This window comes from Coregonus lavaretus (genome assembly GCF_964263955.1).
Source record: "Coregonus lavaretus genome assembly, chromosome: 14".
NCBI lineage: Eukaryota > Metazoa > Chordata > Actinopteri > Salmoniformes > Salmonidae > Coregonus > Coregonus lavaretus.
In genome coordinates this window covers 6749428-6774701 of record NC_140001.1, presented here as the reverse complement: position 1 = coordinate 6774701, position 25274 = coordinate 6749428, and the positions used below count along the sequence as shown (strand labels likewise).

General features: G+C 45.3%; 1 protein-coding gene across 1 annotated transcript in view; it reads left to right on the top strand.

Annotated features, from left to right (window-relative positions):
- Nucleotides 1-25274, top strand: part of unc5ca (unc-5 netrin receptor Ca) — a 157967-nt gene that overhangs the window by 45669 nt on the left and 87024 nt on the right. The window contains exon 3 of the mRNA XM_084177519.1: nt 13304-13484. Coding sequence (XP_084033645.1) covers nt 13304-13484 — 181 coding nt within the window. The remainder of the gene's footprint in view (nt 1-13303; nt 13485-25274) is intronic.

Below are 25274 nucleotides of genomic sequence, written 5' to 3'. Positions count from 1 at the left end.
GTCGGCCGGCAAACTTAATGATGGTGTTGGAGTCGTGCCTGGCCATGCAGTCATGGGTGAACAGGGAGTACAGGAGGGGACTGAGCACGCACCCCTGAGGGGCCCCCGTGTTGAGGATCAGTGTGGCAGATGTGTTGTTACCTACCCTTACCACCTGGGGGCGGCCCGTCAGGAAGTCCAGGATCCAGTTGCAGAGGGAGGTGTTTAGTCCCAGGATCCTTAGCTTAGTGATGAGCTTTGAGGGCACTATGGTGTTGAATGCTGAGCTGTAGTCAATGAATAGCATTCTCACGTAGGTGTTCCTCTTTCCAGGTGGGAAAGGGCAGTGTGGAGTGCAATAGAGATTGCATCATCTGTGGATCTGTTGGGGCGGTATGCAAATTGGAGTGGGTCTAGGGTTTCTGGGATAATGGTGTTGATGTGAGCCATGACCAGCCTTTCAAAGCACTTCATGGCTACAGACGTCAGTGCTACGGGTCGGTAGTCATTTAGGCAGGTTATCTTAGTGTCCTTGGGCACAGGGACTATGGTGGTCTGCTTGAAACATGTTGGTATTACAGACTCTGTCAGGGACATGTTGAAAATGTCAGTGAAGACACTTGCCAGTTGGTCAGCACATGCTCGGAGTACACGTCCTGGTAATCCGTCTGGCCCTGCGGCCTTGAACGTGAATGTTGACCTGCTTAAAAGTCTTACTCACATCGGCTACGGAGAGCGTGATCACATAGTCATCCGGAACAGCTGGTGCTCTCATGCATGCTTCAGTGTTGCTTGCCTCGAAGCGAGCATAGAAGTGGTTTAGCTCGTCTGGTAGGCTTGTGTCACTGGGAAGCTCGCGGCTGTGCTTCCCTTTGTAGTCTGTAATAGTTTTCAAGCCCTGCCACATCCGACGAGCGTCAGAGCCGTTGTAGTACGATTCAATCTTAGAAAGCAATAAGAGGATAATGCTTTGGGCCAGTTAGATGAATAATAGAATAATGCTTTGGGCCAGTTAGATGAATAAGAGGATAATGCTTTGGGCCAGTTAGATGAATAAGAGGATAATGCTTTGGGCCAGTTAGATGAATAAGAGGATAATGCTTTGGGCCAGTTAGATGAATAAGATGATAATGCTTTGGGCCAGTTAGATGAATAAGACTTTATTGGAATGGTTTTCTGTCTGTGTTGATCACCTACAGTATAGGTTCTTTGTGGTGTGAGACTCAGGCTGGCATGCAGGGTGGCACATTGATGGCACGATTGTCACACCCTGGCTCTGGGACTCTATATGTTGAGCCAGGGTGTGTTCTTTCTGTTGTGTTTATTTCTATGTTGGCCAGAGTGACTCCCAATCAGAGGCAACGAGTGTCAGCTGTCGTTGGTTGTCTCTGATTGGGAGCCATATTTAAACTGTCTGTTTTCCCTTTGTGTTGGTGGGTTCTTGTTCCGTGTTGGTCATTGTTACCGTGGACTTCACGAGTCGTTTGTTGTTTTGTTGATTGTTGTTTCTATTATCACTAAAGATAATAAAGGTAACCATGTTCGTTCATCACGCTGCGCCTTGGTCTATTCAATACGACGATCGTGACAGAAGAACCCACCATACCAGGACCAAGCAGCGTGTCCAGGAACAGGCAGCCTGGACGTGGGAGCAGATTTTGGACGGGCAGGGGTCCTGGACCTGGGAGGAAATCCTGGCCGGAATGGATCGCCGGGCATGGAGTGAGACTGTAGAGAGGCGACGGAGAGAGGAGCAACGGCGTGATCAGGGTCGTCGTCGGACGGTCGAGAGGCAACCCCAAATAATTTTTAGGGGGGGGCACAGGGCATGGACGACGGGGCTGACGGAGGCAGAAAAGGGGCGTATTCAGAAGGCCACCAGGTTACGGGGGCCACTGGTCAAAGTAGAGCCAGTGGTGTGTGTCCCCAGTACGGTCCGGCCTGTTACGGCCCCTCGCACCAAATGGACGGTGTGCGTCGCCAGCCCGGTCCGGCCTGTCCCTGCTCCACGCACCAAGCCTACGGTGTGCGTCGCCAGCCCAGTCCGGCCTGTCCCTGGTCCACGCACCAAGCCTACGGTGTGCGTCGCCAGCCCAGTCCGGCCTGTCCCTGCTCCACGCACCAAGCCTACGGTGTGCGTCGCCAGCCCGGTCCGGCCTGTCCCTGCTCCTCGCACCAAGCCTACGGTGTGCGTCGCCAGCCCGGTCCGGCCTGTCCCTGCTCCATGCACCAAGCCTACTGTGTGCGTCGCCAGCCCGGTCCGGCCTGTCCCTGCTCCTCACACCAAGCCTACGGTGTGCGTCGCCAGCCCAGTCCGGCCTGTCCCTGCTCCATGCACCAAGCCTACGGTGTGCGTCGCCAGCCCGGTCCGGCCTGTCCCTGCTCCTCGCACCAAGCCTACGGTGTGCGTCGCCAGCCCGGTCCGGCCTGTCCCTGCTCCACGCACCAAGCCTACGGTGTGCGTCGCCAGCCCGGTCCGGCCTGTCCCTGCTCCTCGCACCAAGCCTACGGTGTGCGTCGCCAGCCCGGTCCGGCCTGTCCCTGCTCCTCGCACCAAGCCTACGGTGTGCGTCGCCAGCCCGGTCCGGCCTGTCCCTGCTCCACGCACCAAGCCTACGGTGTGCGTCGCCAGCCCGGTCCGGCCTGTTCCTACTCCACGCACCAAGCCAGGGGTGCGCATCGTCAGCCCGGCCCGGCCTGTTCCTGCCACTCGCACCAAGTCTACGGTGCGCGTCGCCAGCCCGGCCCGGCCTGTTCCTGCCACTCGCACCAAGCCAGGGGTGCGAGTCGTCAGCCTGGTCCGGCCTGTTCCTACTCCACGCACCAAGCCAGGGGTGCGAGTCGTCAGCCTGGTTCGGCCCGTTCCTACTCCACGCACCAAGCCAGGGGTGCGAGTCGTCAGCCTGGTCCGGCCCGTTCCTACTCCACGCACCAAGCCAGAGGTGCGAGTCGTCAGCCTGGTTCGGCCCGTTCCTACTCCACGCACCAAGCCAGGGGTGCGCGTCGTCAGTCCAGCACAACCCGTGCCTGGGTCACCGGTGCCTGGTAAGGTCAACTGCTCCACTACGGAGCTGAAGCTAACCGCTCCTGCTGCGTCCAGTTCAGCTCCAGCCAGCGGGGCCAGACTGGACCAGGGGCGCTATGGGGGGTTTATTGGAGGGTGGTGGGCAAGGCCGGAGCCAGAACCGCCGCCGAGGAGGAATGCCCACCCAGCCCTCCCCTGTTTTGTTCAAGTTGAGGCGCGGTCGCAGTCCGCGCCTTTAGGGGGGGGTACTGTCACACCCTGGCTCTGGGACTCTATATGTTGAGCCAGGGTGTGTTCTTTCTGTTGTGTATATTTCTATGTTGGCCAGAGTGACTCCCAATCAGAGGCAACGAGTGTCAGCTGTCGTTGGTTGTCTCTGATTGGGAGCCATATTTAAACTGTCTGTTTTCCCTTTGTGTTGGTGGGTTCTTGTTCCGTGTTGGTTATTGTTACCGTGGACTTCACGAGTCGTTTGTTGTTTTGTTGATTGTTGTTTCTATTATCACTAAAGATAATAAAGTTAACCATGTTCGTTCATCACGCTGCGCCTTGGTCTATTCAATACGACGATCGTGACAACGATGACCCTGCCAGTCTGGCCAACCTTGGTTAGTAGAGTGGGCACTGGGCAGGGAAGCCCCCGAGCAGCAGGCCCCTGGTTAGTGTAATCACATCCCCAGTATGGGACAATGCACACATGGAGTCCCAACACACACACACATCAATTAATTAAGCATTGCCCCAAAACTCCTGTGTGTGTGTGTGTGTGTGTGTATTTATCTTGCATGTGAATGTGTATGTGTTTCCCACTTTGTCTCAAATCACCACTACAGTCACAGCGTTGATTATAGTCACAGTGTTGATTATACTCACAGCGTTGATTATAGTCACAGCGTTGGCGATAGTCACAGCATTTATTATAACTCAGTGTTGATTATAGTCACAACGCTGATTATAGTCACAGTGTTGATTATACTCACAGCGTTGATTATAGTCACAGTGTTTACGATAGTCACATCGCTGATTATAGTCACAGTGTTGATTATAGTCACAACGTTGATTATTGTCACAGCGTTGATTATAGTCACAGCGCTGATTATAGTCACAGCGTTGATTATAGTCACATCGCTGATTATAGTCACAGCATTGATTATAGTCACAGTGTTTACGATAGTCACATCGCTGATTATAGTCACAGTGTTGATTATAGTCACAACATTGATTATAGTCACAGCGTTGACGATAGTCACAGCGTTGATTATAGTCACATCATTGATTATAGTCACATCATTGATTATAGTCACAGTGTTGATTATAGTCAAATCGTTGATTATTGTCACAGTGTTGATTATAGTCAGTGTTGATTATAGTCACAGTGTTGATTATAGTCACAGCGTTGATTATAGTCAAAGCGTTGATTATAGTCACAGCGTTGATTATAGTCACAACGTTGATTATAGTCACAGCGTTGATTATTGTCACAGCTTTGATTATAATCACAGCGTTGATTATAGTCACATCATTGATTATAGTCACATCATTGATTATAGTCACAGTGTTGATTATAGTCAAAGTGTTGATTATTGTCACAGTGTTGATTATAGTCAGTGTTGATTATAGTCACAGCATTGATTATAGTCACAACATTGATTATAGTCACAACGTTGACGATAGTCACAGCATTGGTTATAGTCACAACATTGATAATAGTCACAGTGTTGATTATTGTCACAGCTTTGATTAAAGTCACTGCGTTGATTGTAGTCACATAGTTGATTATAGTCACAGCGTTGATTACTGTCACAGTGTTGATTATAGTCACAGTGTTGATTATAGTCACAGCGTTGATTATTGTCACAGCTTTGATTATATAGTCACAGCATTGATTATAGTCACAACGTTGATTATAGTCACAGCATTGATTATTGTCACGTCGTTGATTATAGTCACAACATTGATTATAGTCACAGTGTTGATGATAGTCACAGCATTGATTATTGCCACAGCTTTGATTATAGTCACAGTGGTGATTATAGTCACAGTGTTGATTATAGTCACAGCGTTGATTATTGTCACATCGTTAATTATAGTCACAGTGTTGATTATAGTAACAGCGTTGATTATAGTCACAGCGTTGATTATAGTCACAGCGTTGATTATTGTCACTTCGTTGATTATAGTCACAGCGTTGATTATAGTAACAGCGTTGATTATAGTCACAACTTTGATTATAGTCACCGTGTTAATTATAGTCACAGCGTTGATTATTGTCACAGCGTTGATTATTGTCACAGCGCTGATTATAGTCACAGCGTTGATGATAGTCACAGCTTTGATTATAGTCACAGCGTTGATTATAGTCACAGTGTTGATGATAGTCACATCTTTGATTATAGTCACAGCATTGATGATAGTCACATCTTTGATTATAGTCACAGCATTGATTACAGTCACATCGTTGACTATAGCGGCTGCATGTTGAGTACAGGGAAGTCTCCAGAATACACTCCCACTGTGTAGCCAAGTAGACGTCTTTATTTAACAACGAGCTTCAGGTCTTTGATGTCAACATAGAAGGATCATTCTGTTTGGTCAAATATTCATCTCATCATTTTGCTCCTTTCTGAAACATGGTTTAACTCCTGAACAGATGTAGCCCTCCCTTGTCCAGAAGGAGGACACATGGAGTTTGCCCAGTATGACTTTGAATATGAGAGAGACTATTTTCCTTTTGAGATTGTAACAACTAAAAACATTATAAAGCAATAATTGGCATTTATAACGGAGCCTGTCAGAATTACAACTGACAGCAAGAAAATTGGTGTGGATGAGAGTCCTCAAAGCTGTTAAAAATACTGTGTCTGTGGGAATAAGAGACATCTCTCATCTCAGACAAAGTCTTTGATCAATTTAGGTGGGAGCACAAATTATATTTATAATGCTAAGGAGGAAGTGAACTTAAGGAAACAAACTACATGTTTAGAGTGTTACCGTTTGGAACCGTAGCAGTAAGTCATTCTTCTCCTTCCTACTCTTATTTCCCTAACACACACTCACTCACACTCTCTCTCACACACACACACACACACACACACACACACACACACTTACACACGCACACATACACATGTTTACACACACACACACACACACACACACACACACACACACACACACACACACACACACACATATTTACACACACACACACACACACACACACACTCACGCTCACACTCTCTCTCTCTCTCTCTCTCACACACACACACACACACACACACACACACACACACATATTTACACACACACACATATTTGCGGGCCTCCAGATTAAATGTATATTAACTTTCCTTGATTGACTTTGAACGTAATGATTAGCCCCGTAATTGCCTTTGTTACTTGGCCTAATGAATGGCTTGATTAGTATTCTCCTTAGATGAATGGGGAAGATGAGAGATGTGGAAGCTGAATGAGTCTTGTGTCACTGGTCCTGTGGGTCTCTCAACCTCCCTGTGTTTATTTCCTGTAGCCAATTGCATTTCAGTGTCAGGGGAGGCTTGCATCCCAAATGGCACCCTGTTACCTATATAGTGCACTACATTTGAGCAGAGCCCACAGGACTCTGATCAAAAGTAGTACACTATGTATGGAATAGGGACGCAGCCATAGGCAGGAGACATAGAACCACGGCGTATATTATCTATTTTATTACACCGCTGTCTCTCTCTTTGATCTCCCCTTTTTCTTTCTCCACTGTTCCTGCTGACAGACCAGCTCGCGCTCTTGAAGCCTGGGCTGACATGTGGCCATTTCCCCCCTGTTAATGACAACAAATGTGCCAATTATGTTAATGACTCTCCCGATGCCAATCAGTCAATAATGAGCACCACGACCACATCTGTCTGGGGGGAGGAGTAGAGGTCTTGTGTGAAAGGAGTTGTGGGGGGGGGGGGTAGTAGAGTGTCTATGCTTTTGTGTCCATCTGTGTTAGGGATGAGTTTGAAAGGGTGGTAGAGGTGGAGGATGATAGAGGTGGAGGGTTTGAAGAGGTGGAGGGTGGAGGGTGGTAGAGGTGGAGGATGGTAGAGGTGTAGGGTGGTAGAGGTGGAGGATGGTAGAGGTGGAGGGTGATAGAGGTGGAGGATGGTAGAGGTGGAGGATGGTAGAGGTGGAGGATGGTAGAGGTGGAGGGTGATAGAGGTGGAGGATGGTAGAGGTGGAGGATGGTAGAGGTGGAGGATGGTAGAGGTGGAGGGTGGTAGAGGTGGAGGATGGTAGAGGTGGAGGGTGGTAGAGGTGGAGGATGGTAGAGGTGGAGGGTGGTAGAGATGGAGGATGGTAGAGGTGGAGGATGGTAGAGGTGGAGGGTTTGAAGAGGTGGAGGGTGGTAGAGATGGAGGATGGTAGAGGTGGAGGATGGTAGAGGTGGAGGGTTTGAAGAGGTGGAGGGTGGTAGAGGTGGAGGGTGGTAGAGGTGGAGGATGGTAGAGGTGGAGGGTTTGAAGAGGTGGAGGGTGGTAGAGATGGAGGATGGTAGAGGTGGAGGGTGGTAGAGATGGAGGATGGTAGAGGTGGAGGATGGTAGAGGTGGAGGGTGGTAGAGGTGGAGGATGGTAGTGTATCTTGTGTATGTGCTTATGTGTGTGTGCGTGTTTATCAGTGGCAAGCAATGCTCTGTCTCACAACAGCATGGACAGTGAATTTCACGGCAGATTGCAGGGTCCCTGCCAGTGGTGTGTGACCAATCAAGGCACAGTGGGGTGTGGGTTTCAGGGGGTTGACATGGAATGAGTTGGGGACATGTGTTATTATTATTAATATTATTAATATTATTATTATTATAATTCAGCTGGAGACGTTAACGTAGCCTATGGATTTGATTATCATTATCTAATTTAGCTAATCACGGGTAACGCACAATAATCATAATATTAACGGTCCAATGATTGAAAGAGTAACCACCTCGACTGTTGTTTAACAGTCAAGTAGATTGTTAATGGACAGCTGTTAAATCCACAGACAGGCTGGTGGGGTGAATGATTGATTCTATGCTTCATTGAAGGGTTCTATCTCGAAATGTCAGGTGCTATTCTCTTCCAATGATATGTAATATATGAATGAAAGCGTAATGCATATTTCATAATATTACATTACTCTGCCCCGTGACCTCCTAGGCTTTGTGGTGTCATGTCTTCTACTCTAACCGAATTGATTTGTTTTACTGTACTGTCATAGCCTAATGCTATATACAGATTACAGAATGGCGTTCCATGGTCCAGGCTGGACCAGGCCAAGGGCACATGGCCATTCGAGGTGTGTTTAGCGGTGTGTGTCTTGGAGAAAGACAGGGCTTCCTGGAGAGAGGGGGTTAGAATAACAGACTCTGTGTCTCAGTGGGGGGCTGGTCTGATCCAATAAACCACCCTCCATCCCCCAGCTGTGACTAACGACTAGACACACACACGCACACGCACGCACACACACACCCACACAGACACGCACACACACACACACACTCACACCGTAACCATCCCTCCCTTCGCAACATGAGGTTCCTTTGTCTCAGCTCAGCATAGCCCACATCAATAAACCAGCTTAAAAAAATGTATTTCTATACTGTATGTTTTGATTAATGTTTTAATTCATGATAATACTGGGATTATTAGAATTGATAGGACTACAATTTACAACTGAACTGATCAGGGGTGAGTTTCCCCCAAAAACAAAGATAATCTTTAGCACTAAGTCCATTGGTAAGGAATCACTTAGTCTGTTGGTAAGGAATCACTTAGTCTGTTGGTAAGGAATCACTTAGTCCATTGGTAAGGAATCACTTAGTCTGTTGGTAAGGAATCACCTAGTCCATTGGTAAGGAATCACTTAGTCCATTGGTAAGGAATCACTAAGTCCATTGGTAAGGAATCACTAAGTCCATTGGTGAGGAATCACTTAGTCCATTGGTAAGGAATCACTAAGTCCATTGCTAAGGAATCACTTAGTCCATTGGTAAGGAATCACTAAGTCCATTGGTAAGGAATCACTTAGTCCATTGGTAAGGAATCACTAAGTCCATTGCTAAGGAATCACTTAGTCCATTGGTAAGGAATCACTAAGTCCATTGGTAAGGAATCACTAAGTCCATTGGTGAGGAATCACTAAGTCTATTGGTAAGGAATCACAAAGTCTATTGGTAAGGAATCACAAAGTCTATTGGTAAGGAATCACAAAGTCTATTGGTAAGGAATCACTAAGTCTATTGGTAAGGAATCACTAAGTCCATTGGTGAGGAATCACTAAGTCCATTGGTGAGGAATCACTAAGTCCATTGGTAAGGAATCACTAAGTCCATTGGTAAGGAATCACTAAGTCTATTGGTAAGGAATCACTAAGTCCATTGGTATGGAATTGAGGAACAATTATCTCAGTGCTAAAGATGATCTTTATGTTTTTTGGAATCTCACCGGAGAACAGTAACGTTGCTTAATTGTCCACTGCTGTTGTAAAACAGCTTTTGATAACCTCTTACTTAACAGTCCGTTATTTAGCAGGTAGTGACTCTGAAATGACTTGTTAAAATGGCAATTATCTAATAATGTGCATATTAATTACAATTCATTTCTGTGAGATTCGTTGACACAATCGTAGGTTTGTATCATTTGGTACCAGGGAGTTACCGATGGTGTTGAATTATGGGAGGTTTGTTTGTTTGACCATTCAGTAGGGGTATTGTGACATTCTCTAGACAAATACTGCAGAGGATGTTGGGTTTTGTATCAGTGTATTATAATAAGGGGGAGCTGTTTTGGTTGTTTTTTGTGGCTTTTCTTTGACTGGTATTTCCAGCAATATCCACTAGGTTTACTACAAGTAGAAACACTAGGAAATGTTATTTAACTGACACAAGCTGTTTCCAATCAATCAATCAATCAATCAATCAATGTCTGGTTGTGCGTGTTTGCTGGGGGGGGATCGCCTAATCCAGGGGAGGCGTAGCTCTGTGAATCTTAATTGCACAAAGCCGATTATTTGACAGGGAAAACTATTTGTAGATCAGTGATTCTACACCTCACTTTGCTCAAGGTGAAATGTGTTGTTTTAAGGGTCAGCCCCTGGAGAAAATTAGGGTTAAGTGCCTTGATCAAGGGCACAGACAGATTTTTCACCTTTTTCACGGCTCAGGTTTTCGAACCAACGACCTACAGCAAACCAAATGGTCAATGCTGGAAATTATTAAATAAAAACTACCAAAACAACTGGCCCTACTTATATTGCAAGACTTTAACTTTGTCTTCAGCATGCTAAAATGCATTAACCATTCTATAAACACACTCTCACTCTCTCTCCCTCTGCTTTCATTACTAATCTCCAAAATGGTATCCCCACTGGGTTTTCGGCTCTTTTCTGCCTCCCCTTGGTCTTCACACGAGCACTTTCCAAACCGATGCCGGCTTGGTCTCAGGGTTTTGCAGATTTTGCACAGTGGGGAGTAGCCTGGAGCACTGAAGAAGAAGCGGGTGAAATGCACACCTGCAGTATGGCGTTTGTTGATATTTGTGTCTGCGGTAGAAATGCCAAAACTAGCTGTTTCAAACTGGAAAACAACCCCCGAGATGATTATAATGACTTTCATATTTTGCTTGTTAAAATCCTACGGCGTAATCAAATGATTAGTCAGATATTTAAATGACGTGCTGTGATGATTATACAAATATGTGTACATATCAGATTATGACTATTCATAAATGAGACTGATATTGACTGAAATGGCTTTCTGGCTTTGCCTGCCTGAACTAGACACTCCATATAGTAGGAAGAAAAGAAGGGATTTAGTGGTGCAGATGAAAATAAAATTAATAACCCATATTTCTTCCTCCTAATAACCCATATTTCTTCCTCCTAATAACCCATCTTTCTTCCTCCTAATAACCCATATTTCTTCCTCCTAATAACCCATATTTCTTCATCCTAATAACCCATATTTCTTCATCCTAATAACCCAACTTTCTTCCTCCTAAAACCCATCTTTCTTCCTCCTAATAACCCATCTTTCTTCCTCCTAATAACCCATATTTCTTCCTCCTAATAACCCGTCTTTCTTCCTCCTAATAACCCATATTTCTTCCTCCTAATAACCCATCTTTCTTCCTCCTAATAACCCATCTTTCTTCCTCCTAATAACCCATATTTCTTCCTCCTAATAACCCATATTTCTTCCTCCTAATAACCCATATTTAACTGCTATTCCAGTTTCAACTGTTCTGCCTGCGGTTACGAAACCCCTACCTGTCCCAGACCCGCTGTTTTCAACTCTTAATGATCGGCTATGAAAAGCCAACTGAGAGACCTGAGCCCTAGGACCATACGTCGGGACTACCGGCCGTGGTGACTCCTTGCTGTCCCCAGTCCGCCTGGCCTTGCTGCTATTCCAGTTTCAACTGTTCTGCCTGCGGTTATGGAACCCCTACCTGTCCCAGACCTGCTGTTTTCAACTCTTAATGATCGGCTATGAAAAGCCAACTGAGATTTATTCCTGATTATTATTTGACCATGCTTGTCACTTATGAACATTTTTGAACATCTTGGCATGGTTCTGTTATAATCTCCACCCGGCACAGCCAGAAGAGGACTGGCCACCCCTCATAGCCTGGTTCCTCTCTAGGTTTCTTCCTAGGTTTTGGCCTTTCTAGGGAGTTTTTCCTAGCCACCGTGCTTCTACACCTGCATTACTAGCTGTTTGGGGTTTTAGGCTGGGTTTCTGTACAGCACTTCGAGATATTAGCTGATGTAAGAAGGGCTATATAAAATATAATTGATTGATTGATTGATTGATATTTCTTCCTCCTAATAACCCATATTTCTTCATCCTAATAACCCAACTTTCTTCCTCCTAAAATCCATCTTTCTTCCTCCTAATAACCCAACTTTCTTCCTCCTAATAATCCAACTTTCTTCCTCCTAATAATCCAACTTTCTTCCACTGTTGGGTAACGATCGGACCTAAAGGTGGTTTAGGGTATTATAGAGAGCTCAGTCTCTGTCTCAGTAAGCCTGGGTCTCAGTCCAAAGCCGGTGGATCAGTTGCTCTGCCATTGAATGCACCGCTGTCCCACTCCTGTCCCCTGCCTGCCTGCCTGCCTGCCTGACACAGCTCTCACAGCTTTGATTCATGGCAGTGTACGGTGTCCATATTAGGACAAGTAAAACATCAATATAAATAATATAAAGAAATAAACTGCTGAGATTTAGGCTGTCCTAATAGGAGCACCGTAACATTGCTCTGTTAGCATGGGTTAGTGCTACTATACACTGTCCTCATTTATTTACGGGTATGAATCATACTCTGCTCATATTATCAGCTTCGCTACCCTGCCTGGTTTCTGTGTTACATGAGGTTCTGTGTGTGTGTGTGTGTGTGTGTGTGTGTGTGTGTGTGTGTGTGTGTGTGTGTGTGTGTGTGTGTGTGTGTGTGTGTGTGTGTGTCTCTTGCTCAGTTGAAGCACTGCTGGAATTTTCACTTGGCTCTTTCAGCTTTAATTTCACTCCTTGAATGTGTGACAGACAGTTAAAAGGTAGACACTTCTATTCTAATGAGGGTTAATAAGTTATCACCGTCACAGAGTTCCACACCCAAAATAATTACTCCCTCACACCTACTTCTGAGGTAGATGGGGAGGTTATGAACTCTGAACTCATTCTGAACATCCAATAGTCTGATCAGATAGCTGCTAGGCCGGATTTGATTATAATTTTGAACGTCATTTTGATCGTACAGCTTCATACAGAAAGCATGTCCCTTTTTTTTATTCTGTTGAACTTGTATGTTGTTGTTGTTTCTGGCATGTCCTTGTCCTTTTCCCGTACAGCTGCATTGTCACTGTTGATAGGATTCATTCTCAAGGAGACACCATGCATATCAGGTCAGACACTGCTCCCAGTGAGAGCTAGGAGACGATGTGGATTTCCGTCAGAGCAGACAGAACTCATAAGGAAAAGCATGTGACGGTAAACTAAGAATAGCACAGAATTTCCCTTTCAATGTCTGAAAATTCTGTTCCCCTAATGTGAAAGGGACTTTTAAAAAAAACATGACATTTTATAGATTTTGACATTTACGGTGCGTGCTGTAAACCTTTTGACAGGTTCAATTTATGAGAGCTTCGGCAGAAACTATGGCATTCAGGAAATGTGATTAGCATCATAAATGGAGCTAGCTTCCTCCTCCAGTCCTCTCTTTCACCTGGTTCTTACCTCCCTCCTTCCTTCCTTCCTCACACAGTTTTCTCATTGTGTCCATCTCAGGTGGAGTGGTTGAAGAATGAGGAGATCATTGACCCAGCTGATGACCGTAATTTCTACATCACAATTGACCACAACCTGATTATAAAACAGGCCAGACTGTCGGACACGGCCAACTATACGTGCGTGGCCAAGAACATTGTCGCCAAGAGGAGAAGTACCACAGCTACTGTTATTGTCTATGGTGAGTAGACTGTCTCTATTAACACCTGTTATATGGTGAGTAAACTGTGTTTATCAACACCTGTTATATGGTGAGTAGACTGTCTCTATCAACACCTGTTCTATGGTGAGTAGACTGTGTTTATCAACACCTGTTATATGGTGAGTAGACTGTGTTTATCAACACCTGTTCTATGGTGAGTAGACTGTCTCTATCAACACCTGTTCTATGGTGAGTAGACTGTCTCTATCAACACCTGTTCTATGGTGAGTAGACTGTGTTTATCAACACCTGTTATATGGTGAGTAGACTGTGTTTATCAACACCTGTTCTATGGTGAGTAGACTGTCTCTATCAACACCTGTTCTATGGTGAGTAGACTGTCTCTATCAACACCTGTTCTATGGCGAGTAGACTGTCTCTATCAACACCTGTTCTATGGCGAGTAGACTGTCTCTATCAACACCTGTTCTATGGCGAGTAGACTGTCTCTATCAACACCTGTTCTATGGCGAGTAGATTGTCTCTATCAACACCTGTTCTATGGCGAGTAGATTGTCTCTATCAACACCTGTTCTATGGTGAGTAGACTGTCTCTATCAACACCTGTTCTATGGCGAGTAGACTGTGTCTACACCTGGGCCTGTGTGTATCAAGCATCTCAGAGTGGGAGTGCTGATCCAGGATCAGTTTAGCCTTTTAGATCCTAATAAATAAGATAAAATGGGCAGGGGGGGCCTGATCCTAGATCATCACTCCTACACTTTTTGAATACGGGTCCAGATCTACATGGCCTCAGCTCTAACCAACTCGACCTCATTGATCCTCAATCTTAGCATCCTTCTCTTCCATCACCTGCATCAGCTCCATAAGCTAGGGACTAGGCTACATCTCCAATATATCTATACAGTACAGTTGTACTCTCCATAACATAAGACAGTCATCTTTACCAAACCACTATCAATCAACATAACCAGATCATCATTCTGTAACACAGAGACATGGTCTGTGTCCCAGATGGCACCCTATTCCTTACATACAGATGTAGGATCTTAATTTGATCACCCTGTTGCAGGATAACTTGACTGCAATGCAGAACATTTTAAACTTGCATTTGAGGTTGAAAGAGTATTCTGAAGTTTGTAATTTCCACTTTGAAATGTCAGAAAACCTCTACAAAAATTGCCATTAATTATAGTCCACATAGTTTTTCACATTTCCTGTTGCTGTAGCATTATTTTCCTGCTGTAGCAAACTGTCTCAAATTAAGATCCTACATCTGCAGTGCACTATAAAGGGAATAGGGTGCCATTTGGGACAATACTATGCTATTTATCACCCAGACAGTCATACCTGTCCACAACGCGGAACACAGACCAACCGATAAACCGACAAACCAATTACTGTACATCTCCTCATAACCATAAACAACACTCATCGTCAGTCAACCATAGCACGCTTTCCCCCTAATCAGCACCATTAGCCAAGAAAACCTTCCTCTGCTCAATGTAATGAGCCTGCTCATCCAGCCAACATGCTCTCTGTAACATGCCTAATGTTCCCACCTGACCCTTACCAATTAAACCCACCAATCCTGTGAGTGTGTTCCAAATGCCTGAGCACACGAGCCCAGGGTCCATAACAAAGAACCATGTTTATGTCCCAATTATCTCTCCTTCCTTCCGCTTCTTTATCACTTCCCTTCACTGATACAGTTAGGGGGGGAAAAGTATTTGATCCCCTGCTGATTTTGTACGTTTGCCCACTGACAAAGACATGATCAGTCTATAATTTTAATGGTAGGTTTATTTGAACAGTGAGAGACAGAATAACAACAAAATAATCCAGAAAAACGCATGTCAAAAATGTTATAAATTGATTTGCATTTTAATGAGGGAAATAAGTATTTGACCCCTCTGCAAAACATGACTTAGTACTTGGTGGAAAAACCCTTGTTGGCAATCACAGAGGTCAGACGTTTCTTGTAGTTGGCCACCAGGTTTACACACTTTGTCCCACTCCTCTTTGCAGATCTTCTCCAAGTCATTAAGGTTTCAAGGCTGACGTTTGGCAACTCAAACCTTCAGCTCCCTCCACAGATTTTCTATGGGATTAAGGTCTGGAGACTGGCTAGGCAACTCCAGGACCTTAATGTGCTTCTTCTTGAGCCACTCCTTTGTTGCCTTGGCCGTGTGTTTTGGGTCATCGTCATGCTGGAATACCCATCCACGACCCATTTTCAATGCCCTGGCTGAGGGAAGGAGGTTCTCACCCAAGATTTGATGGTACATGGCCCCATCCATCGTCCCTTTGATGCGGTGAAGTTGTCCTGTCCCCTTAGCAGAAAAACACCCCCAAAGCATAATGTTTCCACCTCCATGTTTGACGGTGGGGATGGTGTTCTTGGGGTCATAGGCAGCATTCCTCCTCCTCCAAACACGGCGAGTTGAATTGATGCCAAAGAGCTCGATTTTGGTCTCATCTGACCACAACACTTTCACCCAGTTCTCCTCTGAATCATCCAGATGTTCATTGGCAATCTTCAGACGGGCCTGTATATGTGCTTTCTTGAGCATGGGGACCTTGCGGGCGCTGCAGGATTTCAGTCCTTCACAGCGTAGTGTGTTACCAATTGTTTTCTTGGTGACTATGGTCCCAGCTGCCTTGAGATCATTGACAAGATCCTCCCGTGTAGTTCTGGGCTGATTCCTTACCGTTCTCATGATCATTGCAACTCCACGAGGTGAGATCTTGCATGGAGCCCCAGGCCGAGGGAGATTGACAGTTATTTTGTGTTTCTTCCATTTGCGAATAATCGCACCAACTGTTGTCACCTTCTCACCAAGCTGCTTGGCGATGGTCTTGTAGCCCATTCCAGCCTTGTGTAGGTCTACAATCTTGTCCCTGACATCCTTGGAGAGCTCTTTGGTCTTGGCCATGGTGGAGAGTTTGGAATCTGATTGATTGCCAAGTGTCTTTTATACAGGTAACAAACTGAGATTAGGAGCACTCCCTTTAAGAGTGTGCTCCTAATCTCAGCTCGTTACCTGTATAAAATACACCTGAGAGCCATACATCTTTCTGATACTAATTTCCCTCATTAAAAAGTAAATCAATTTATAACATTTTTGACATGCATTTTTCTGGATTATTTTGTTGTTATTCTGTCTCTCACTGTTCAAATAAACCTACCATCAGTGGGCAAACATACAAAACCAGCAGAGGATCAAATACTTTTTTCCCTCACTGTATGAAAGGAAATGACTGGTATAAGGGTGGCAGCAGGTAGCTTAGTGGGTAAGAGCGTTGTGCCAGTAACCGAAAGGTCGCTGGTTCTAATCCCCGAGCCGACTAGGTGAAAAATATGTCCATGTGCCCTTGAGCAAGGCACTTAACCCTAATTGCGCCTGTAAGTCGCTCTGGATAAGAGCGTCTGCTAAATGACTAAAATTTTTATGTAAATAAGAAATATGGCGGAAACTCTCACTAGCCCAAGCCTCTACCAATCAAATGGTTTTAGATTTGTGGGAAGTAGGGAATGAGGGCGTGGTCATAGTGACTGAATGTATCTGAATGTCAGGTTGTATCTGTAAATAGAAGCATTGTGTGTTACCCACAACACCACCACCACTTTACAGGAGAATATTGAACATCTTCTCTCTGTTATTCTCAGGGGGCTTTTTTCAGAGGGCCAGCACCAGTTCAGAGAAGGAGAAATACATATTTTTCAGGAGAAGCAATGTATTACTCCCATTCTGATGGAGGAGTTCCCTACTGGCTTTCAGATGGATGCTATTTAGTAGTGAGAGAGAGGTCACACACAGACACAGACAGACATAGTTAGAGATCGGTCACGACGAATTTCAGCTTCAACATTTTCCAATTTCTACCAGACACCAGGCTCAACACCTTCTTCTCTGCAGGCCACTCAACTACAATTATCTCTTAAAGGGGAAATCAGCACTTCAAATAACAACACAGTTGTCACAGCACCACTGTTTTAAACAGCTGAGGGATAGGGCTGGAGAAATGTAAGTTATATTCTTCAAGAATCAATGGCAATATATCAACAATTTGAAAGTCCAAAAATGGATTCACCAATTTCAGATTACCCCTTTAATAGAGAACAGTTTGGTTAGGGGCTTCGTATTTTATTTCCTACTGACAGACACATTAATTGAATACCAACAGAATTAACTATTCAACTAAACATAAATATTTATTTCATATTTGTATGAAAGAGAAATCAGAAAGGTCATGTGTGGCTCAGTTGGTAGAGCATGGCGCTTGCAATGTCAATGGTCATGGATTCGATTCCTGCTGATTCCACCCTTACCAAAAAATGCTAAATGGCATATATTATTAATTAAGTCTTACTCAAGCCACTCTCTCCCATCAGGCTTTTGTCACTGTCACATTGTAATTGTTCTCCATAGCAGCTCAACCCAGTGCCGGATTGTGTGGACTATGTTTTCTATGCATTTTCTGAGAACTGCCATTGTGTGATGGGAGGTTATTATAGCAGTGGGAAGGAGAGTTTGTTGCTGCAGAGTCTGAGAATGTGCTGCTAACTAATGAGTGTTGTAGGGAGTGAAGACAAACACGTCGGAAAGCATCGGAGTGCGTGTTTGTGTGTGTGTGCGGGTTTGTGCGGGTTTGCGCGCATGTGTGTGCATGTAATGGGCGTGTGACTCCTGAGCAATGCTGGCGCGCGTTTAAGCAGTCATTATCGCCGTTAGAAATGAGAAGCGGAGGAAGCTTTATGTCTGCTCAGCCTCTGATGACTTCGTTGGAATACATCCTGCTCTCTCTCTCTCTCTCTCTCTCTCTCTCTGACACATGCAAATGAAGAAGGGATAGAAATTAGGCTTTGAGAGGGAGAGAGATAGAGGGGGAGAGAGAGAGAGATGGGGGAGAGAGCGATAGAGGGGGAGGGAGGGAGGGAAGGGGAGAGAGAGCGAGGGAGGGAGGGAGGGAGGGAGGGAGAGGGAGGGGGGAGCGATAGACAAAGAGAGAGCGAGAGAGAGGGGGGAGAGAGGGAGGGGGAGCGAGAGGGAGGGGGGAGAGGGAGGGAGGGGGGGAGAGAGAGAGAGAGAACGAGAGAGGGATAGAGAGAGGGAGAGAGGTAGGGAGAGAGGGAGAAAGATAGATAGAGAGGGGGAGACGGAGGGAGAGGAGAGGGAGACGGAGAGAGAGGGGGAGAGAGATGGAGAGAGGGGGAGAGAGAGGGGTAGAGAGAGAGAACGAGAGAGAGCAAGAGAGAGGGATAGAGAGGGAGACGGAGGGGGGGAGACGGAGGGAGAGGGGGAGAGAGAGAGGGAGAGAGGGGGGGGGGAGAGAGGGGGGGAGAGAGAGACGGAGAGAGATGGCGAGAAGTGAACAGAGATGGACAGAGAGAGAGAGAGGGAGAGGTGTAGAGAGAGAGAGAGAGAGAGGGGGAGAGAGGGGGAGGGAGGGAGGGGGGGAGAGGGATATATATATGAGAGGGAGATGGAGACGAAGGGAGATGAGAGCGAGGGAGATGAGAGCGAGGGAGAGAGAGAGGGGGAGAGAGCGAGGGAGGGAGAGAGAGGGGGGGAGAGGGAGGGAGGGAGGGAGGGGGAGAGAGATGGAGGGAGGGGGAGAGAGTGAGTGGGGGAGGGTGGGGGAGAGAGTGAGTGGGGAAAGAGAGGGCGGGAGAGAGAGAGAGGTAGAGGAGTGAACAAAGATGGACAGAGAGGGTGAGAGAGAGAGAGAGCGAGGGAGAGAGGGGGAGAGAGAGAGAGCGAGGGGGGGGAGAGGGAGGGAGAGAGGGGGAAAGAGGGAGGGGTAGAGAGAGATGGAGAGAGATGAACAGAGATATAGAGAGGGAGAGAGAGAGAGAGAAAGGGAGAGAGAGAGGGAGGGAGAGAGAGAAAGGGAGAGAGATGGGGAGGGAGAGAGAGAGACATAGGGAGAGAGAGGGAGGGAGAGAGAGAGGGGGAAAGAGGGAGGGGGAGAGAGAGATAGATGGAGAGAGGGAGAGAGAGAGATGAACAGAGAGGAGGGAGAGAGAGATAGAGAGGGAGATGTAGAGGGAGAGAGAGGGGGAAAGAGATGGAGGGAGAGAGAGAATGATAGAGAAAGAGGGAGAGAGTGGGGGAGATGGGGGGGGGAGAGAGAGAGAGGGGGGAGCGAGAGAGAGAGAGCTTCTTCACATGATTAAGCCCCAAATCCTCCCAAATATCAAATACTGTACCAAACACTCTTGCATGTGAGCGTAGACAAACACACACTTGCATGGGCAAGCAAATGAAACACAAATGTGTATACACACACAAACACACACACACATGCATAGAGAGATATTACAGACTCAAAAAGAGAAACCAGAGGCCCTGAGTGCATCATCAGTATGGCCCTAATTCCAGAGAGGATGTGAAATCACAAACGTCTTTAAGTTCTTGGGGTACTCTCAGGAAAGTTCATATGTTCCTTCTGCAGCCTCTAAAGAGGTTAGGGTAAAGCACTTTGCAGAACAGCACAGCTCTGGTTTGTTCAGAAACATTTGAGTGTGTGCATGTGTGTGTCGGAAGCAGAGAAAGGCTGTAAACTTGGTTTTAACGGGTGGAGGAAACTACATTGGACAGAATAGCTCCCTTTGAGGGCAGTGTAATGGACAATGCACATGTGTGGAGGTAACAGGAGAGGCCTGCTTGCACAGCCAGCCCCAGTACCAAGGAAGAGGCCTCTCCACAGCGGAGATTGTTGTATCTGTCCATAGGACCACTTTAAGCCGTACACTCCACAGAGTTGGGCTTTACGGAAAAAAATAAGCAAACACGTTTGGTGTGGAAGAAGGTACTAATACACCAAACGTATGGAAGAAGGTTCTCTGGTCAGATGAGACTAAAATTGAGCTTTTTGGCCATCAAGGAAAACACTATTGCTAGCGCAAACCCAACACCTCTCATCACCCCGAGAACACCATCCCCACAGTGAAGCATGGTGGTGGCAGCATCATGCTGTGGGGATGTTTTTCCATCGGCAGGGACTGGGAAACTGGTCAGAATTGAAGGAATGATGGATGGCGCTAAATACAGGGAAATTCTTGAGGGAAACCTGTTTCAGTCTTCCAGAGATTTCAGACTGGGACGGAGGTTCACCTTCCTGCAGGACAATGACCCTAAGCATACTGATAAAGCAACACTTGAGTGGTTTAAGGGGAAACGTTTAAATGTCTTGGAATGGCCTAGTCAAAGCCCAGACCTCAATCCAATTGAGAATCGGTGGTATGACTTAAAGATTGCTGTACTCCAGCAGAACTCATCCAACTTGAAGGAGCTGGAGCAGTTTTGCCTTGAAGAATGGGCAAAAATCCCAGTGGCTAGACGTGCCAAGCTTATAGAGACATACCCCAAGAGAGTTGCAGCTGTAATTGCTGCAAAAGGTGGCTCTACAAAGTATTGACTTTGGGGGGGTGAATAGTTATGCACACTCAAGTTCAGTTTTTTTTGTCTTATTTCTTGTTTGCTTCACAAAAAAAAAAGTTGCATCTTCAAAGTGGTAGGCATGTTGTGTAAATCAAATGATACAAACCCCCCAAAAATCAATTTTAATTCCAGGTTGTAAGGCAACAAAATAGGAAAAATGCAAAGGGGGGTGAATATTTTCACAAGCCACTGTATTCATTTAGTAGCAGCAGGCCAACGCTGCTAAATAATGTCTGCCCACTAACTCATTTTCAGGATAGTAAAATGTTTTCAGTGTAAACTAAAACCAGATATAAATTATATAGAAAAGATAACGGCGCTATACATTTTTTAAAAGATCATCTCTGAGAACTAACAACCACCAGAATAAAACTAGACAGTCACGCAGAATCTAAAATTCTAAAAAAAATGTCATGGCATTGGGCCCCCATGGACTGTGTTATAATATTTTGATTCACTCAGATAGCATAAGTACACAGCTTAAGCCATGGCAATATGTGTGGAATTGCAGGAAATGAGCTTTAAAATTGCTTTTTTTCTTTCTCTCAGCCCCATGACAAAATGTGTAGAATTGCAGGAAATCTGCTTTAAAACATCCCCGCCAATCAGATGAAAACGTCATGCCTGGTTGGTTGTGTTCATGCCCCATTTAAAAGGTAATACATTAGGTTATATGACATCTTTATTACTAGGACCTGTGACAGAGCCAGGGGAGAGGCCACTGCCATGGTCTCAGGGTCAGCGAGGCAGAGTAAACAGTTCAAACTTAACTTTTATTTCATAATTGACCAACAGAAATGCTTACAAATAAGAAGCTTAAAGTATAACTTCAACTCACAGCCGTTATCTTAACCTGAGTGTCCTTCAGACCGAACCTGTCTGCTGCTGTCTCCAGTCCTCTCCCTCAAATGACAGCAGCAGCAGCCTAATCAACTGTTGGGCTGATTGTCCAGCCAATCACACACTTGATTGACTTATTACCCTCAGCTGGGCTCCATTAGCCTCCCAACAGTGCAGGAAAGGTTCTGGAAGGGCGCGGTAAGAAGGCTTGCCTCATCCAGCACCACAGGCCTATAGAAAATAGTGCATGCACACATACAGTGGGGTTTTAAGTTATTGACACCCTTCATAAAGATTAGCAAAAATGACTGTAAAATAAATAATTCAAATTGAGTAAAGCCAGTGTGTCTATGTATGAGGATGACTCAACACGTCAACTACCACAGCGACTGAAATGACAGCAACACTTAACAAAGAGCTGCAGTTAGTTTCAGAATGGGTGGCAAGGAATAATTTAGTCCTAAATATTTAAAAAACTAAAAGCATTGTATTTGGGACAAATCATTTTACTAAACCCTAAACCTCAACTAAATCTTGTAATGAATAATGTGGTAATTGAGCAAGTTGAGGACACTAAATCGCTTGGAGTAACCCTGGATTGTAAACTGTCATGATCAAAACATATTGATACAACAGTAGCTAGGATGGAGAGAAGTCTATCTATAATAAAGTGCTGTTCTGCATTCTTAACAGTACTATCAACAAGGCAGGTCCTACAGGCCCTAGTTTTGTCGCACCTGGACTACTGTTCAGTCGTGTGGTCAGGTGCCACAAAGAGGGACTTAAGAAAATTGCAATTGGCTCAGAACAGGGCAGCACGGCTGGCCCTTGGATGTACACAAAGTGTTAACATTAATAATATGCATGTCAATCTCTCCTGGCTCAAAGTGGAGGAGAGATTGACTTCATCACTACTTGTATTTGTGAGAGGTATTGACATGTTGAATGCACTGAGCTGTCTGTTTGAACTACTGGCACACAGCTCAGACACCCATGCATACCCCACAAGACATGCCACCAGAGGTCTCTTCACAGTTCCCAAGTCAAGAACAGGCTATGGGAGGTGCACATTACTACATAGAGCCATGACTACATGGAACTCTATTCCACATCAAGTAACTAATGCCAGCAGTAAAATTACATTTAAAAAACAGATAGAAATACACCTTGTGGAACAGCGGGGACTGTGAAGCAACACAAAAATAGACACATGCATACAAACACACGATAACATACACACTATACACACATGTACACATGCATTTTGTGTTATAGATATGTGGTAGTAGAGTAGGGGCCTGAGGGCACACACTTAATATGTTGTGAAATCTGTTGTGAATGTATTGTAATGTTTTTAAAATGTATAACTGCCTTCATTTTGCTGGACCCCAGGAAGAGTAGCTGCTGCCTTGGCAGGAACTAATGGGGATCCATAATAAATACAAAGACAAATACAGGCTTTTGTTTTTATGATTTATATTTCGAGGTTGGACGTTAGCACGTGGGGCACACCGATTGGCATCACCTCGTTAGTCAGTCTGTGTACTGGTTGGTCATCTCGTTAGAAGGAAGGTGTTTCACCTGTGCTGGCCCAGTGCTCCAGTTGTCTTGAGAGACGGAGGGTTAATACCTTTCATTGGCGCTCCCTATTTTGAGTTCTAGACAGTTCTAGTTCTATCCTTTATCTGATCGTCCCTGTTTTCATTTTGCTCCACTTTTTGGTTTACTTCCTGTCTTTCAGTTTTGTGTGTGGTTTTTCTTTTGTTTGCCTCTTCTTGGGCACATTTAGTGGCCACTCATGGTGGGTGTCTTTTAGGTCCCAGTTGTTGTTGCTAGTCAACTGTCAGTGGACACGCCCAAGAGTGTCTTTCCAAACCCCTCCTAAAACCCCACCTGTTTCGTTTTGGTTGTTGTCAGTGACTCTTTGTTAGTTCCCTTTTCTGTTTGAGCAATAATTTTTGGTTGTCTTGCTGGGGAATGTAACAGATTGGGGGCTCGTCCGGGATCTTGTTTCCCATGAGTATGGTAGTCTCTCTAATCACCTACTTCTGCTGTGCCCAGATATTTTATTGTTAAAAAATACAATTTTGTGGTAGAATTCCTGTATCTGACATCCACCCTGAGCACATCTGGAAAGCCTACATGGGAGATGCTAGCTAAATGTACAAATGCGAGTCTGCTCGTAATTTCAAAGCATTATGACATCAAGATGGCATCTGGCGATCCAAAAGCAGTAGTCAAAGAGTTGATCGGTACTGCTTTGGTGGAGGAGGAAATCCTTCTGGAGAGGGAGGATGATGAAGAGGTTCCTACGGGTGGTAGAGGACACCCCATAGAGATATATATGGTAGAGGACACCCCATAGAGATAGATATATGGTAGAGGACACCCCATAGAGATATATATGGTAGGGTACACCCCATAGAGATAGATATATGGTAGAGGACACCCCATAGAGATATATATGGTAGGGTACACCCCATAGAGATAGATATATGGTAGAGGACACCCCATAGAGATATATATATGGTAGAGGACACCCCATAGAGATATATATGGTAGAGGACACCCCATAGAGATAGATATATGGTAGAGGACACCCCATAGAGATATATATGGTAGAGGACACCCCATAGAGATAGATATATGGTAGAGGACACCCCATAGACGTACAACTGAGAGAGGTAGAACTGAAGGCAAAATGGGAACAACATAAATTAGAGCTCAAGGAAAGGGAAGACAACAGACTAAAACAAGAAGAAGAAGAAGAAGAAGAAGAACGTGCACATGCCATTCGATTGAAAGAGATGGAGCTGGAAGCGCGACAAAGGGAGATAGATCTGGAAGCACTCCAAATCCAATCAGGCCATCCTACACCCGCAACAGAGTTTGATCTTGGTCGGAAGAGCCGACTTGTACCGCCTTTCAACGAAAAGGAGGAGGATGTATATTTTACTCTGTTTGAGCGGATTGACACATCCCTAAAATGGCCACAAGATATTTGGTCACCACTCCTCCTCCTGTTCTTGTGGGAAAAGCTCAGAAAGTGTACGCCGCTTTATCTCTTGACCAGAGTTCAGATTATGACACTGTTAAAGCTACTATCCTTTGGGCTTACGAGTTGGTCCCAGAGGCATACAGACAACAGTTCCGTAAATTACAAAAGACAGAATCACAAAGCCATGTTGAGTTGGCAAGGGAACAAGCATGTCTTTTTAATCGGTGGTGTGGTTCTCAAGAGGTCAAGGACCTTGAGGATTTAAAGACTCTCATACATCTCGAGCAGTTCAAGAATTGCCTTCACCAAAGGGTTGCTACCTACATTTATGAGCACAAAGATCTCACTCTTGAGAAAGCTGTAGTTCTTGCAGATGAGTTTGTGTTCACACATAAAACGACCTTCACAAACAAAGCACCCAGTAGTTATCCCTACGCAAAAAGCAATCCAGAGAAGTCACCTCATACTGTGAGGTTTCAGTCTTTTTCTACAGTGCCCAAAGATAAAGATCGGCAGAAAACT